The following is a 13594-nucleotide window of genomic DNA, read 5'->3' as shown; positions in this document are numbered from 1 at the left end:
TCCCCCCTCTCTCTCTCCTGATATAATTTACATTTTGCAAAAAAGATATATATATTTACAAAATCGAGCAGAATATATTATTTTTAAAAAAAAGGCATGTTTAATATCATATTAATCAAAGAACTCAATAAACTGGGTTTAACGTGTATATTTTGTACTCGTGTAATATATCGAAATTTGTAAATATATTAAACAGAACAAATTATACTTGATAATGCGTCTACGGAGGGAATTATATATTTTTCATCATAATGGTTGAAAGTAAAAAAAAACAAAACGCAGTAAAATTGTTAGTTTTACGAATTTGTCCAATAAAGGAGAAAAGGGTTAATTACAAATCTATCCAATTAGATACACATTTCTAAATTTAATATACGCTTTGTCTGATAACAAACATAATTCATTTAATTGTAATTTCATTTTAAAATTTATTCTTTCATTTCTTCTTTCGTTTTAAGATAATGTACATTACTTGTACAACGCACGTCTTTTTTATTAAATATAAAAATAAGACATAATTTAATAATTAGAATTTCTTGAATGTAAAAGGTTTCATTCGTCAAAACCTGACAATACAATCTGTAGAAATTTGGTACTTTATACATCAAATCTGCGTTGAGTTAATTTTAATCACAGTTTTGCAGAAATGTCCCGTTGTCGGATGGAGTTAATCTTTGAAGTCGTGTCATCCACGGACGACACTGATTGGATGATTACATTGTCAATCAAACTCCGGTGAGATGTTGTCTATAACTGGATCTTTTGTCCCATGTGACAGAAGATCGTAATCACAGAACCGTAACCAGTAAGCGCGAACTCTCCGGATAGTGGGGCGATTATTCACTTACCCCTCTCCTGTAGAGCCAATCAACATGCACGCTGACCAATGATAACGGGACAGTGTTTTTTTTTTATTTTGCAAGATAACATTGTCGTCTGAATTATGGTTTTAGATCATTTCGACGGTAGAAAACCAACAGAACAAATTACGACACCATCCGGAGATAAATTTGGTAAGTGATGTTTTATAGATTATTTATTACGACAAAGGATCTAGATAAACAGATATCGGACTTACATGTAAATAACCTGCGCTTGCTAATTCTAAAACGTACGGTCGTGTTTTCCAAATTTTCATGTTAATAACGAGTGTCTTTTGCATGAAATACGTATATTTCTTGTAAAATGAATAACGGTATATTGAATAAATCTAAACAACTCTCTAGAATGGATATGATCGAACACACTGAACTTAGGAAGCATCATAATATCCTGAAATCAATGTGTTTACACTTATTTATACCTGCATATTAAACAAAAAAAGTATGGATATTTTGGGTATAAGCTGAAAGAGTGAACTTAAATTTTAGGAAGCGTTTAGAAATAAAACTTTGAAATATGTGATGAAATTTAAAAAATAAAATTTATTTTGAAAAATAACATTTAAAACTCCGAACCCTTCCGCTAAACGGTATTGTGTGTGACAGCGTATGATAGCGATGGTAAAGTTTTCCTGGGGCCCCCTCATCACCGGTCGCGAGGACTTCCTCATTATCTCAATTCATTAACAAGGATACCACTAATCAGTTCAAACTGACAAACTTCATGTCTAATTGAGATCCAATTACTTAATGATTTTGATTAACTGTTACCAATTATGTCTAATTATGAAGTGAATTCTGTTCACGATTGACACAAACATTTCACGGTGTAAAAACACAGCGGGATTTAAGTTTTTAGTTCAGTCCTGTCCAGTTGTTTCACCTGACCTAATCAACACTGTCAACTGTGCTCCTGGTAAGTCACAGAATAATTACAATTTACATCAAATATGTAAATATCTATATCTTTTCTAAACGATTTTATGGGAATGAAATATTTTCAATCATCTTTTTTGGTCCTATTATATTACCAATACCTTAAGGTCTACCCGATTATCTATCGTTTTATGCATAAAAAATTATTATAAATTCATGGTTTAACGAGTATCGAAATACTTGTACCAATTCCGTTAGATTCAATTCAAGGATAAATTATTAGAAAGTTTAAGATAAAAATAAAAGGATTCGGCATTTTGAGATTGAACCAAAAAAAAAGATTTTTAAGTTTTAGAATATCATTAAAATAAGATAAATTCTAAAAGACAATGTAGACCTTGCAGCAGCAGCTGTTTGGGCTGTAGGGTCAGCATCTGTCCGGGTCATTCTGACCGGTCCGGTCGTGCGACCCTATCTTTTTTTACACGACTTCTTTTTTCTTTTTTATAAATCAGACCCCACCGCGGTGCATCAAGGGACGTGCACAAAGCTTAATCGCTCAATAATTGCCGGTCATCTTCGGTCAATTTGACTTGTTCCGTAGAAATGTTATTTGCAGATCACCTGTCAAGAAAAATGAAATATTTTTTTCCATGCAGCGAAATGCACTCAAAAAACTCCATAGACGGAAATGCCACTGAAACTGAATAAACAACAAGCCTGAATTGGTTGCTCATGTATTTTGACCAGGATGAGAGTCAATTGCATGAGTTTTTAATTAAGATTTCAATTGATAAAAGAACATGTATACTGTATATAACTGTATACTGTTCACAAAACTCTGAAAAAGTAAATGAACTTTGATATATATTTTTTCTGATATGCTGTTGAGTAAATATGAGGGTCAGAGGGAGATTTGGGGTCATGGGATGGACATCTCGGGTCATGGGAAGGGTCATTTAATGCCGATCTCCTCATACTGACCATTCACTGATCTCATTCCGAGTTCATTGAAAGACGGCGATTTATCCTATTAACTGTCATCGTAAATACAATTTAAACTCAGTGGGACAAATCAAAATGCTTCAATTTTCTTCATCTTTTTTTTTTAATTTACGAAGTCTGTTGTATGATACAAATACAATTTTCCATGTGTTGATATCAATTCTAAAAAGTGCTCTGAAGTAATGACAATGCTGAAAATTATACACTTACTCCCCCGTAAAAATAGAATACAAAACAAAACCTAACCTTCTTGAGTACATATTTAGGCAATGACATAAACATGGGAGATCTTTTAAGCCTTAAACATTATTGTCAATTAAGAGAAAGGGGTTTTCCGGTTGCATCGCAAGAAAAAGAGCCTTGCAACTTCACATTGCTGAGACGTTACTCAAAGGACGTACACAATTGAAATCCACTTGACGACAGGCCAAATTTACGCCCTCTAGGAGTTAAGATACCAACGTTAAACAACGGTATTGAAGTCAAAATATTAAACAAGAGCTTCTTGACGCTTCACAGTGTCAACTCCCCATTCCGTAGAATTTACAGTCTGATATCATGAGGCTACTTGACAGATTCGCTTTGTTTGAGAATGAGAGCCAAGACAAACGCTATCTCCCAAAAGGTAAGTCTCTTCGGGTACCTGTACTTCATTCTGCCCAGGGTAACAGATCTCTCGCCCCGCTCTCCCACTTTTTCTCGGTTCCCAGAGTTAGGTATCTAAACAAAGATTGACAATTGAAATCGAGGAGAGGGGTGTGTTCGAAAGTTTTGTTCACAGTGGAATTACATTAAAAGAAATACTAAAAATACATGTCTACAATAGAAAACAATTAGAAAATTTACAAACGGATTTCGTAAGTGAAATATCGTATTTACTCACGGGCAATAAATTCCAGATCTCGAGAGCAGATGGCTCTCTACAATAAAATTTACAACTCTTTAATGTTTTTTCATGTCAACAGCTATTCTTATATTTCACGAACGAAAGAGAGAACAGTTTGAATTGATAAGCTGATGTGATAAGATGCGCGCAATCTTAAATAGACCAAATGCAAATCCGGAAAACCTAAAGCAGGTGTGGGTTTGGTTCTGATTGTTATGCAAACTGCGGGTTGGTGCATCTTCAGCCATTATTATGCATAACAAGAGATGGGTCTCGTTAGTGTAACTCTTCCCCATTTAGCTGATCCTGTCCGCATCTGTCTCTACAATTAACGATTGAATTTCCCTAAAACTGAAAAACCCACATTGTAATCAAAACGACATCTCTAAGTTACCGCCATGCATATCTATTGCTTCAACTAATAATTATTCTTTTCATTCAGAAGATGATATTTTTTTGAATGAAATATCAATTTAGTAAAAGTTTGATCATTGACTTTAAAATATGGAATTATGGTTTAAAAGACATTAAACTTTACTAGCCTTGTTGTTAACCATTGCAATATGACTGGTGCCGCCGCATACTCCATACTTTCTCTTCTGCCGTATGGGGAGAACTGTAAGGATCTAATGTATAAATTATAGAAAGAAAATCAGGAAATACAATACAATTTGAATCGAACGAAAGACTCCAGCATTTGGCATCACCATTTGAAGGTTGACGAACTTTGATATTTCCATCACAATCGTGCGCTGATGTTGTGCATTGATAGACTTAATGATGGGTTATGGACAAAACAAGTTTTTTTTAATATGGTGGGAGCAACTTTGCATTATAAAACAATGAACAAAACTAAAAAAAACAACTCGAAACACCCAAACGATGTTTTTGTATGGTAACAGGAAACAAAGAGCGAAAGTGAAAATATAGGTGGAAATGAAAAAGATGGGAAATGCTTGTCAACAAATGCACATAAATTAGTCATCAATTTCTATTGTCCGAATTTGTTTAATTTATTGATTAGAATTTTAGTCTTATCTGCCGGAGGCATTTGCCAGGATAATCCCGACACTTGTTCATTATAGTAAAGTATCTCAGTACAATGTTTGCCCGATAACAGACCAAAAGTGAAGTGGGGTTTTTGTGTTGAAATGACAGTATAAAATACAGGTATGGTCTTTATTACGTACCACTGCGGACCGCTACATCTGTCTCGCCCAGCCGGGAATACACCATTAAACTCCTCTTCACGACAAACCAGCATTTTCAATAACACCACTCGAATGTTTGCCTTTTTCCTGCCCAGATCCTGACAGTTTTTTCTCTTATCTTTATGGCGCATCGTAAAGGACGAAAAATACAACCAGTCATGGCATAAAAACTTTCAATTGCTCTGTTTTAGTCTAGATCATCCGGGTCCTTTCATCTGATTAAGATAAGGTATTCCCAAATACTTCCCAAATTGGTAGTTTTGACTTCTGCGAGTGATACACCCAAATACAATTAGATTGCAGTATTTTTATATTCAGTGAAATCTTTTGCAGGATCGAAGGATTCTGAAAACGTCGCAACTTTAGAGAAGAAAGAGGGAATGGACAATCTGTCTCAGACTTCCAAAGACAATGAAAACCAGGATGACGATCAGAGGTAATGTTATAATAAATATTTATATGTTGTGGTGACACAATGACAGTGAAATAATATATACATGCAAACATCTCTTGATACAATACGTATTCCTTTTTTAGGAAGGTCGGGGTGCAATGCAATAAAATATTCCATAACTCAAAATAAGTATCGTTTACATAATATATTCCAAAAATGTGTGACTTGGTGTTGGTGAGGATCAAACACTTTTGGGAATATAAAAGGAACGATATTTAATTTGAGTTAATGAATATTTCATTAAATGAGTAACCTATGCAAAATAACGATAGACATCTGATAAAAAAAATTATGAAATTAATATAATGAAAAAATAAGTAAACATTTTGAAAATCTTTTTGTAATCAAAATTAAGTTTCAGTGCGGACTTATAAAAAAGTACATACTTATGTAGATATAGGTTCAAGTATTACATATTCAATAAAAGCTAAAAGAGCACTTCAAGTGCATGGTAAATAATGAGAAAAGGAAATATTTCAGTCAATGCTCATCATTTTTTTAATAACCGCGATTAGATTGCAATTTATTCGGGATAAGAGTTAAGCTATCGATAATTTACACAAAGAATTCAGACCAATTTGTGCCAGTGCTATTCGAATCTCTTGACTTTATCTCTGAACCGGCACATGCTTAAACTGATGGCATATCGTGAAGGGTCTAAAAGCATGAAAAGCTAAATTGCGATTTAACAACACTCGATTGAGTTTTAAGTGAAAACATAGTGAAGATTTTTATCTTGTCGTACGACACTTTAAATTCTGTTTTGTCATCGTCGTATAAAACACCGGCCGATTGACACTTGTCTAAACAGAAGGCAAGGGACAGGAAGACGACATCAGAGATAGGTCGGTAGATACTACCGTCAGTGATTGCGTGAACCCTGTTCCGATCCCAGCCACTGACTGAGGATAGACTTATCCCTTTTTTATTCTCTTATTATTAAGTTGTCAATGTCAACTTCCCAGTCTCTTGTTCTCTCTTTGAGAGAGCATACAATTCTAAACAAAGCTGCACATATTCTTGATTCTGTCAAGAAATTGGTCCCCCAACAACAAACTACTATCAGGAATTCCTTGGCTTAAAAATACAACCCGGAGCATCTTGTCAATGTCTAGTCATCCACCATGCACAAAACACAGGTAGAATTAAAGGCAACGGAATTCTATTTTTGATTGAATTCTTTAAAGAGATGATTAAATAAATCAAAACATCAAACAGGGAAATACTGAATCATTTCACCTTATTTAAACGATCTCTTCAAAAATATTACACTTCTATTAACATAATTGTAGATGTTTTACGATTTTTTGCATCTATCTTTATTTCTATGCGACGAAAACGTTTTCACCATTCCCAAAAATTAATTATCTGTAAATCATGTTAACCTTTTGAAATTTAATTGAAAAATATAAGGAAAATTCTTTACACCCAAATCATAAAAAGATGACTAGGATCTTCAAAAGCCCAACACATTCCTTGTGACCAGCGAGATATGGAATTGCCCCTTGCTTAGTGCACATTCGGAAGTAAAATTGTGTTTGTTTATTATTTTGCGACATAGTTCAGCGCATCGTTTTGCCTAGTACGTGGTAACCTTTTAAGTTTTTGATCAGCGGGAATGACTTGGTATTAAACACGTGCGGTATATCCCTTTGCCATCCGATCGTGAGTTGACTTCATTACCTGCCAGGTCTTCTTCACGCAATCAAATCTGGTCAACTTTAACCGCTACGCTATACCTAATCCTAATCCTCTTAGACGGATTTCAGCTAGATCTATAAAGCACGTAAATGTTTTTGCCAATCAAATATTTTATCATTTAAAAACATTCCAAAACACTGTTTTGAAGAGTCCGGCCAAAACCAGATCATTTTCTGTAAGGTTGACCAACAGTTCTGGAATGGTTGGGACAATAACACTGCTATCCCCGAACAAAGATCGTTTCGTTGTGATCTCATAGGATGTGATCAAGATTAAAAATACATCTTTGAGGATCAGAAAGTCAGATATGTGGAGACGATAAGAAGGGATGTATTACATTAAATAATCTCCTCTAACAAACGCGCATAGTACCGAAAGATTGACAAGGACTTAATGGTTACACAAGAAGACACCAACGGGAGCTCTTCAACAATTCATTTACAATGAAAATGAATCTGATATATCTATTTCTGTCTTTAATTAAAGACCAAGAACTGCAAGTGTTAAGTTATGTCAAAAGTTATATCTGTGTTTGAATTTATAAGCTATTTAAGTAATCGTTTTGTAATACCATACCATGATAAACCTCTCGAACCATTGCATGTTCAAAAAACACACATCATTCTATAGTATTGGTATCAGCTTATGATAGTTAAACTTAAAGCAACATTTTTTATGGTTTTATGATTGGCACTTTTAAAGGACCCCTCAACTCCGAACTGAACACGACATGTATTCTTTCATTAAGTCTTGTAAATGTTCCCATTATCTATGTTGAGGTCACCAGTGCGCCAGGAAAGTGTAGGGTACATTTTTGCCACAAGGCCTCTCAGGTTCCAATAGGAAACACATCGGCGTATTGTTCTATTGTTAAGGAAGCGCATTGCTCTGTTGGCCTACGCATGACGAGACATGGTTTTTTACCTTAAGCGAGCCCACCTTTGCACCCCGATGAGTAAACGGCTCCGTTGAACCGACCAATGAGGGTAGGGGTGTTAAACGACTCAATAACATGTCAATTGCTCCCGTCAAAAAAACTTTGTGCGCATTTAAAGGGCGTGGGTTCAGAACTAAAATCAGTCTTACTTTGAATTTCGTGGGATAAGCATGGTCCAACCAAGGTAAATTCTTTTTTTTAAAAAAAATTGTTTGAATTTTCAAACAAAATTAGGCATGGAAATATTGGCGTTAAAGAAAATAACTACTTTTGAAATCATCGTTGGACTTAAATATAAAACTTATAATGGTGGTATTATATATTATATATTATATTTATATTATAATTATATTGATTCGATATTACTTAAAATAAGGAGGGGGAAATAAATTTCAGTTAGTTTAAATTCAGTAACTGAAAATTAAATACATGTACATGCAGTTACAATTGGATAAAGTGGTTTAAAAACATTTAAAGATACTTAAAAATTTCCATTATAAATATTGTACCCAAGGAACTAAATTTGGTAGGTAATTAACTACAAGTGAAAGCGATATGGTGAATTTGTTTTTTAATATACTGCATGTTCTTTAAGAACTGAAATGAAAAAATATTTAAAAAAAAAAAAATTAAATAGTCAAATAAAACAAAATATGTCAAACTTTTCATATTTACCACCATAAAACAATAAAAATGTAAAAGAAAAAGTAAAAAGAAACTTATAGAGATTTGATAATTCATAAATAAAGAAGAAAAAACAAAATGTTAGGTAACAAGAACTTTAAATACATGTAATTAAAAATAATCAAATCTTTATTCAGTCGAAAAGAAACACTTAATACACGTAACAAGAACTATGAATAACAATGAATAGCTAAATCTATATTTTAAATACTTTGTTTTGTAAATTTTCAGTATCATGGATCGCGAGGAAAAGGACGATATGGAGGCAAGCTTCCCTATGGAGGAGTCCAACTTCCATAAGGTAATAAACAAATTTAAAGATTGCCGGTATTGTCCCACGCTGGGTCAAGTAATCCGTCTTCCTACACACTTTAAAAAACGACAAGATTTCCTTCTTTTTGCGGTTTGGAATAAAAATATTAATTCTTAAGTAAATAAAAGGTTCCATGTAATCATTTTTATATTGTAAATCATTAGCCATATTTGCTAATTTATTGTTACGTTACTCGTGACAGGGAAACGTTGAAAGTGGACGGAAGTTTTGCTGTGAAAATTGTGATAAAGTTTTTACTGACCCAAGTAATCTACAACGCCATATTCGGTCCCAACATATTGGAGCCAGGAGCCACGCCTGTGGAGAATGCGGAAAGACCTTTGCAACATCTAGCGGTCTGAAGCAGCATCAGCACATCCACAGCAGTGTCAAGCCATTCCAATGTGAAGTCTGTCTCAAAGCCTACACCCAGTTCTCCAATCTCTGTCGCCACAAGAGAATGCACGCCGACTGTCGTCAACAGATTAAGTGTAAGGAATGTGGCCAGGCCTTTTCTACGGTGACTTCTTTGAGTAAACATAAAAGATTCTGCGAAGGAGCTCTAAGAAATGGGATGCAGCTGGGATACAGCCAAATCGAGAAAGAATTGAGCGGCGTTCCTTCAGTTGGTGTAGCTCCTCTGAACTCCGCACTGTTACTAGGCCTTTACCGCCACCCTAGTTACCCTCCCCTCTATCATCCAGCGGGGTCCACGTATCCATCACTATCTGGAAACTTTTATAGCGATGTTCCCAACTCCTCACTTGCCTCATTACCGCATAATCTCACATCACCAGAAGAGTTTTTCAAATATCACAGAGCTCGCTTATCTTTGGAAGTGTCGCGAGGTCATTCCGGTAGAAACTCAGTTGAGTCCAACCTGTCAAACAAATCTCTAGTATCACCGAAAAGCGATTACGAACAGTCCACTTCTGATATTGAGCTAGATCACTATCGATCTTCTCCATCTGAATCGAATAAAGCTGTGCCTAATTTTGATACCAAGTTGTTTCTGAAGAAAGAAGAGGGAAACCACGTTTCAGAACTTCCATTCCATATCTCCAAACAGAGCACAAGAAAGCGGGTATCATCGGCGTCCTCTCGTTCTTCCAATGAGCCTATTTCAGAAGATGATGGCAGCGACCAACCCTTGGATCTCACCAAGAAACCAAAAACGGAAATTGCTACACCAGACAACAAAAGAAAAGCCCATGTTTTTGGATATCAGCTTTCACCAGATATTCCAACTAGCTTCCCATTTAGAATGAATAATCCGTTTCTTCTGCAATCACATATTTATTCGAAAGACTTACCACAATCATATGCAGATTTCTCTCACTATCTACCCATTTCAAACGGAAGCTCAACATTCACACTCTCTCAAATTGGACAACAGAAATTGGACCAAGAGAGAAAAAATGGGATTGCAAACCATGGATCCTCTCCCGCTAATTTAGGGTCGTTTGCATTTCAGCCAGGAAGCAAAGCACGAGAACGCTATTCCTGTAGATTTTGCGGGAAAGTCTTCCCAAGGTCAGCAAATTTGACCCGCCACTTAAGAACACACACAGGAGAACAACCGTACAAATGTAAATACTGTGAGCGCTCCTTCAGCATTTCTTCCAATCTTCAAAGGCACGTCAGAAACATCCATAACAAAGAAAAACCTTTCCGATGCGAATTATGTGACCGCTGCTTTGGTCAGCAGACCAACCTAGATAGACATGTGAAAAAGCACGAAACAGGCGGTGAAGATCTAAGGGATTCTCCTGTTGATCCGGAACTTCACGACAGTCGACCAAGTTCTACCGAAATTCCAAGCGATGTTCTCGTAGAAAACGTAAAGACAACCGACATTTCCTTCCATGATGACATTAGCGACGAGGACATTGCAGATGAAGATTCTGAGAGTGAGCCAGATCCCGAAGAGATGAGGAAAACTATTTTGTCAGCGAATGAAACTCAGACCAAATCTGCAAACAGTGAACACGTTAGAATCGAAACAAATGGGTTTGCAAAGTATCACCATTTTGAAATGCAGAAAAACATTGTCGTTTGTCCCTCGTAACTAAACAATATTTACTCTGTTTTTTCTTTCTTTAAGTATTCAATCAGTTTAGTTTGTGTTTTATTTTTTTCTCTCTTGCTGCCATTTATACGATGCTGTGATTAATTATATGTATATGACGTACAATTTTTGTATAGTTTTAGTCTTATACTATTGTGTTATTATTTATTCACAAAAGTGTTCAAATGTATATATTTATTGTTGTAGTGCAATTAGTTTTATAATGTTAGTAGTTCTAAACAGATCGAAGTGCGCCTAAGTTTAGCTTCAGAAACTTTTGTTGTCATATAAAGTGGCAATGAGTATGAACTTTCACTAATTGATAATCAACTCTTCACTTTGCCTGATGATGTAGATAAAATGATTTATGTATATCGTTACTTTTGGGTCATGTATTTATAACTTCAAATAGTTATTTCGTTCAACACACTGATGACACTATTTATTGCAATATATACAATTATGAAATAAATTTTTTTTCTCAGAAAAATGGATTTGATTTCATCCAATTCTTCTTTTATTATATATTTACGTGATTACGAGAGCGATGAATGGATGGATTAGGGAAATAGCTTAAGCATCATGAAAATAAATAGTATAACCGTAATTGTTGATACAGATTAAAGGGAAAGATTCTGATAAATTATATTCGGAGGAACTTGGTCTACATTTTAAACCATTTTGCTGAAGAAAAAATGAAAAACAAAGTTCATAAACATGAAACCGAAGAGTTTTCTGTATGCATTAAATGACAACTATATTTATGAAAGCTAAATCTACTGGAATATTTTTTTTACTTTTTAAAAGCTCAAAAATATGTTTGTTCTTGTTCATATATTTTTTTCATGAACAGAACTGTATTTTTAGGAAAAAAATTAAATTGTATTATTATTTATTATAAACGCTAGACGCCTTTACTGTGATAATAATATATGATTTACTTTCAAAGTATATGTACATGTGATCAAATAATAAAAAATGTTCTGTTTATTTACCCATACAACCCTTCCTATCAATAATTTACTCAACAGACAGGTGAGAAAAAATAATCGGAAGAGGGGGCAACCTAGCAACATTTGAAATCAAACATCGTAAATTTTTTCCTTCGAGTTCTTTTTAGCGCCATTTTCTTGTTCCCATAAAGTATCTTGTCATGTAGCCGTCAATTTGAGAGATTTATGGCGGACTTTAGAAGATCCCTATCTTTCTAAGTAGTTGTGTTCTTGCGATCCACTTATCCGTGATGACACCAGTAAAGGCAAGCCTAAGATAAGACCATATTGGTAAACAAAGAAAGACAGGGTTTGCATCGCTTCCATTTTTAGAGTGAATTACAAGCGGAATCTTCTTTGTGACTAAATTCTTACAATAAATCAAACTTATCAACTATAACTATCCTCAAAAGTATATATTTTATGGACATCTCGGATAGTTTGAGATATTTTAGATTTATATTTAATTTTTATTTGACCTCTTTATCTCAATTAAAGAATTACTATTGTATTGTAATTCCAAGTTGTGACATCAATTAAAAATAAAACTCCATTTATTCGTAAATCGTGTAGCTTACTTCCAAGTACCGAGAACTGTATACGGAAAAAAATGTATTATAAATATGTTCTTACATTACTTTAATATGACTTTGATTTTCATGTTATTCAGTAAAAAATATTAATTTTACAAGATATCATTCACCAATACATTTATCTAATAAGAAATAAATAAAAATATTTATTAAAAATCCTAGTTAGTGTAGAAATAAAGACACTACATTAGTATATAAATTAATAAAAAAGACATTTAATTTACATTTATTGAAATTTGATGCTTTCTTTTGGCATGGATGTAGCTAGCATTGCAGAAAAAAATTCAAAAAATACATAACCCTAACCTTGACCTCTAACCCGCGTTGGCGCGTAACAAATTTTTCCCGACAATATCTGCTACATGTACCTTCATAGCCTGTATGAGTTGTATTGTTTACTGAAACAATAAAATCCTTTCTTTGGTGATTCATGCGGGGTATGAAGGTGGCGACATTGCAGAATGAATACAAAACCCGCGTTAGCGGGTTATATAAATTTTTATGCAATGATTGCTACCTTCATTACCAGCATGGATCATCAATGAACACATTTTATTGTTTATATTTACATCTTTCTTTTAACAAATTAATAAATTGGTTGTAAAAAAAAGTAAGTTAAATTAACTAAATTACTGAAAATGTACATCAGTACGTAAGCTATAAGAAACAGCCAAATCGTATTCTAATTTAATTTGAGTCTGACAACATCATAATTATTTCGTGCAGTCCGGGATTTTCCTTAGGTCGATCGATAAACAGAGCGTGTGGATTTCAGTATTGCTGTTTCTTCAGATCTATGAATTAACTATAAGTTTGCGTAAGAAATAGAGGGAATTATACTCGGTAGATGTAAATATATTTACATTTATGTCTGAATCATTTTTATCAATTATCAATAAAAAGTTAATAAATTATCATGGTTCATTAGAATGTTACACTAATGGAAAAACCCTTTTTTATGTGAAAGTTACTATGGTAGCTACAGCTACAAGG

General features: G+C 34.1%; 1 protein-coding gene across 5 annotated transcripts; it reads left to right on the top strand.

The window, feature by feature from the left end:
* Positions 1 to 802: 802 nt before the first annotated feature.
* On the top strand, positions 803 to 11508 carry LOC128189157 (MDS1 and EVI1 complex locus protein EVI1-B-like). 5 transcript variants are annotated; one of them, XM_052860645.1, is made up of 4 exons: positions 803 to 1013; positions 5193 to 5295; positions 8867 to 8936; positions 9151 to 11508. In XM_052860645.1, exons 1-4 carry the CDS (start codon positions 944 to 946, stop codon positions 11014 to 11016), a joined length of 2109 nt encoding a protein of 702 aa, XP_052716605.1. In that variant the 5' UTR covers positions 803 to 943; the 3' UTR covers positions 11017 to 11508. The 5 variants fall into 5 exon arrangements, with proteins under 5 accessions (XP_052716605.1, XP_052716607.1, XP_052716606.1 ...); XM_052860647.1 differs by lacking the exon at positions 803 to 1013 and adding an exon at positions 1598 to 1797; XM_052860646.1 differs by lacking the exon at positions 803 to 1013 and adding an exon at positions 2542 to 3387.
* Positions 11509 to 13594: the final 2086 nt, after the last annotated feature.

Source organism: Crassostrea angulata, chromosome 6, assembly GCF_025612915.1.
Source record: "Crassostrea angulata isolate pt1a10 chromosome 6, ASM2561291v2, whole genome shotgun sequence".
In the NCBI taxonomy this organism is placed as follows: domain Eukaryota; kingdom Metazoa; phylum Mollusca; class Bivalvia; order Ostreida; family Ostreidae; genus Magallana; species Magallana angulata.
This window is presented reverse-complemented; position numbering and strand designations above follow the sequence as displayed.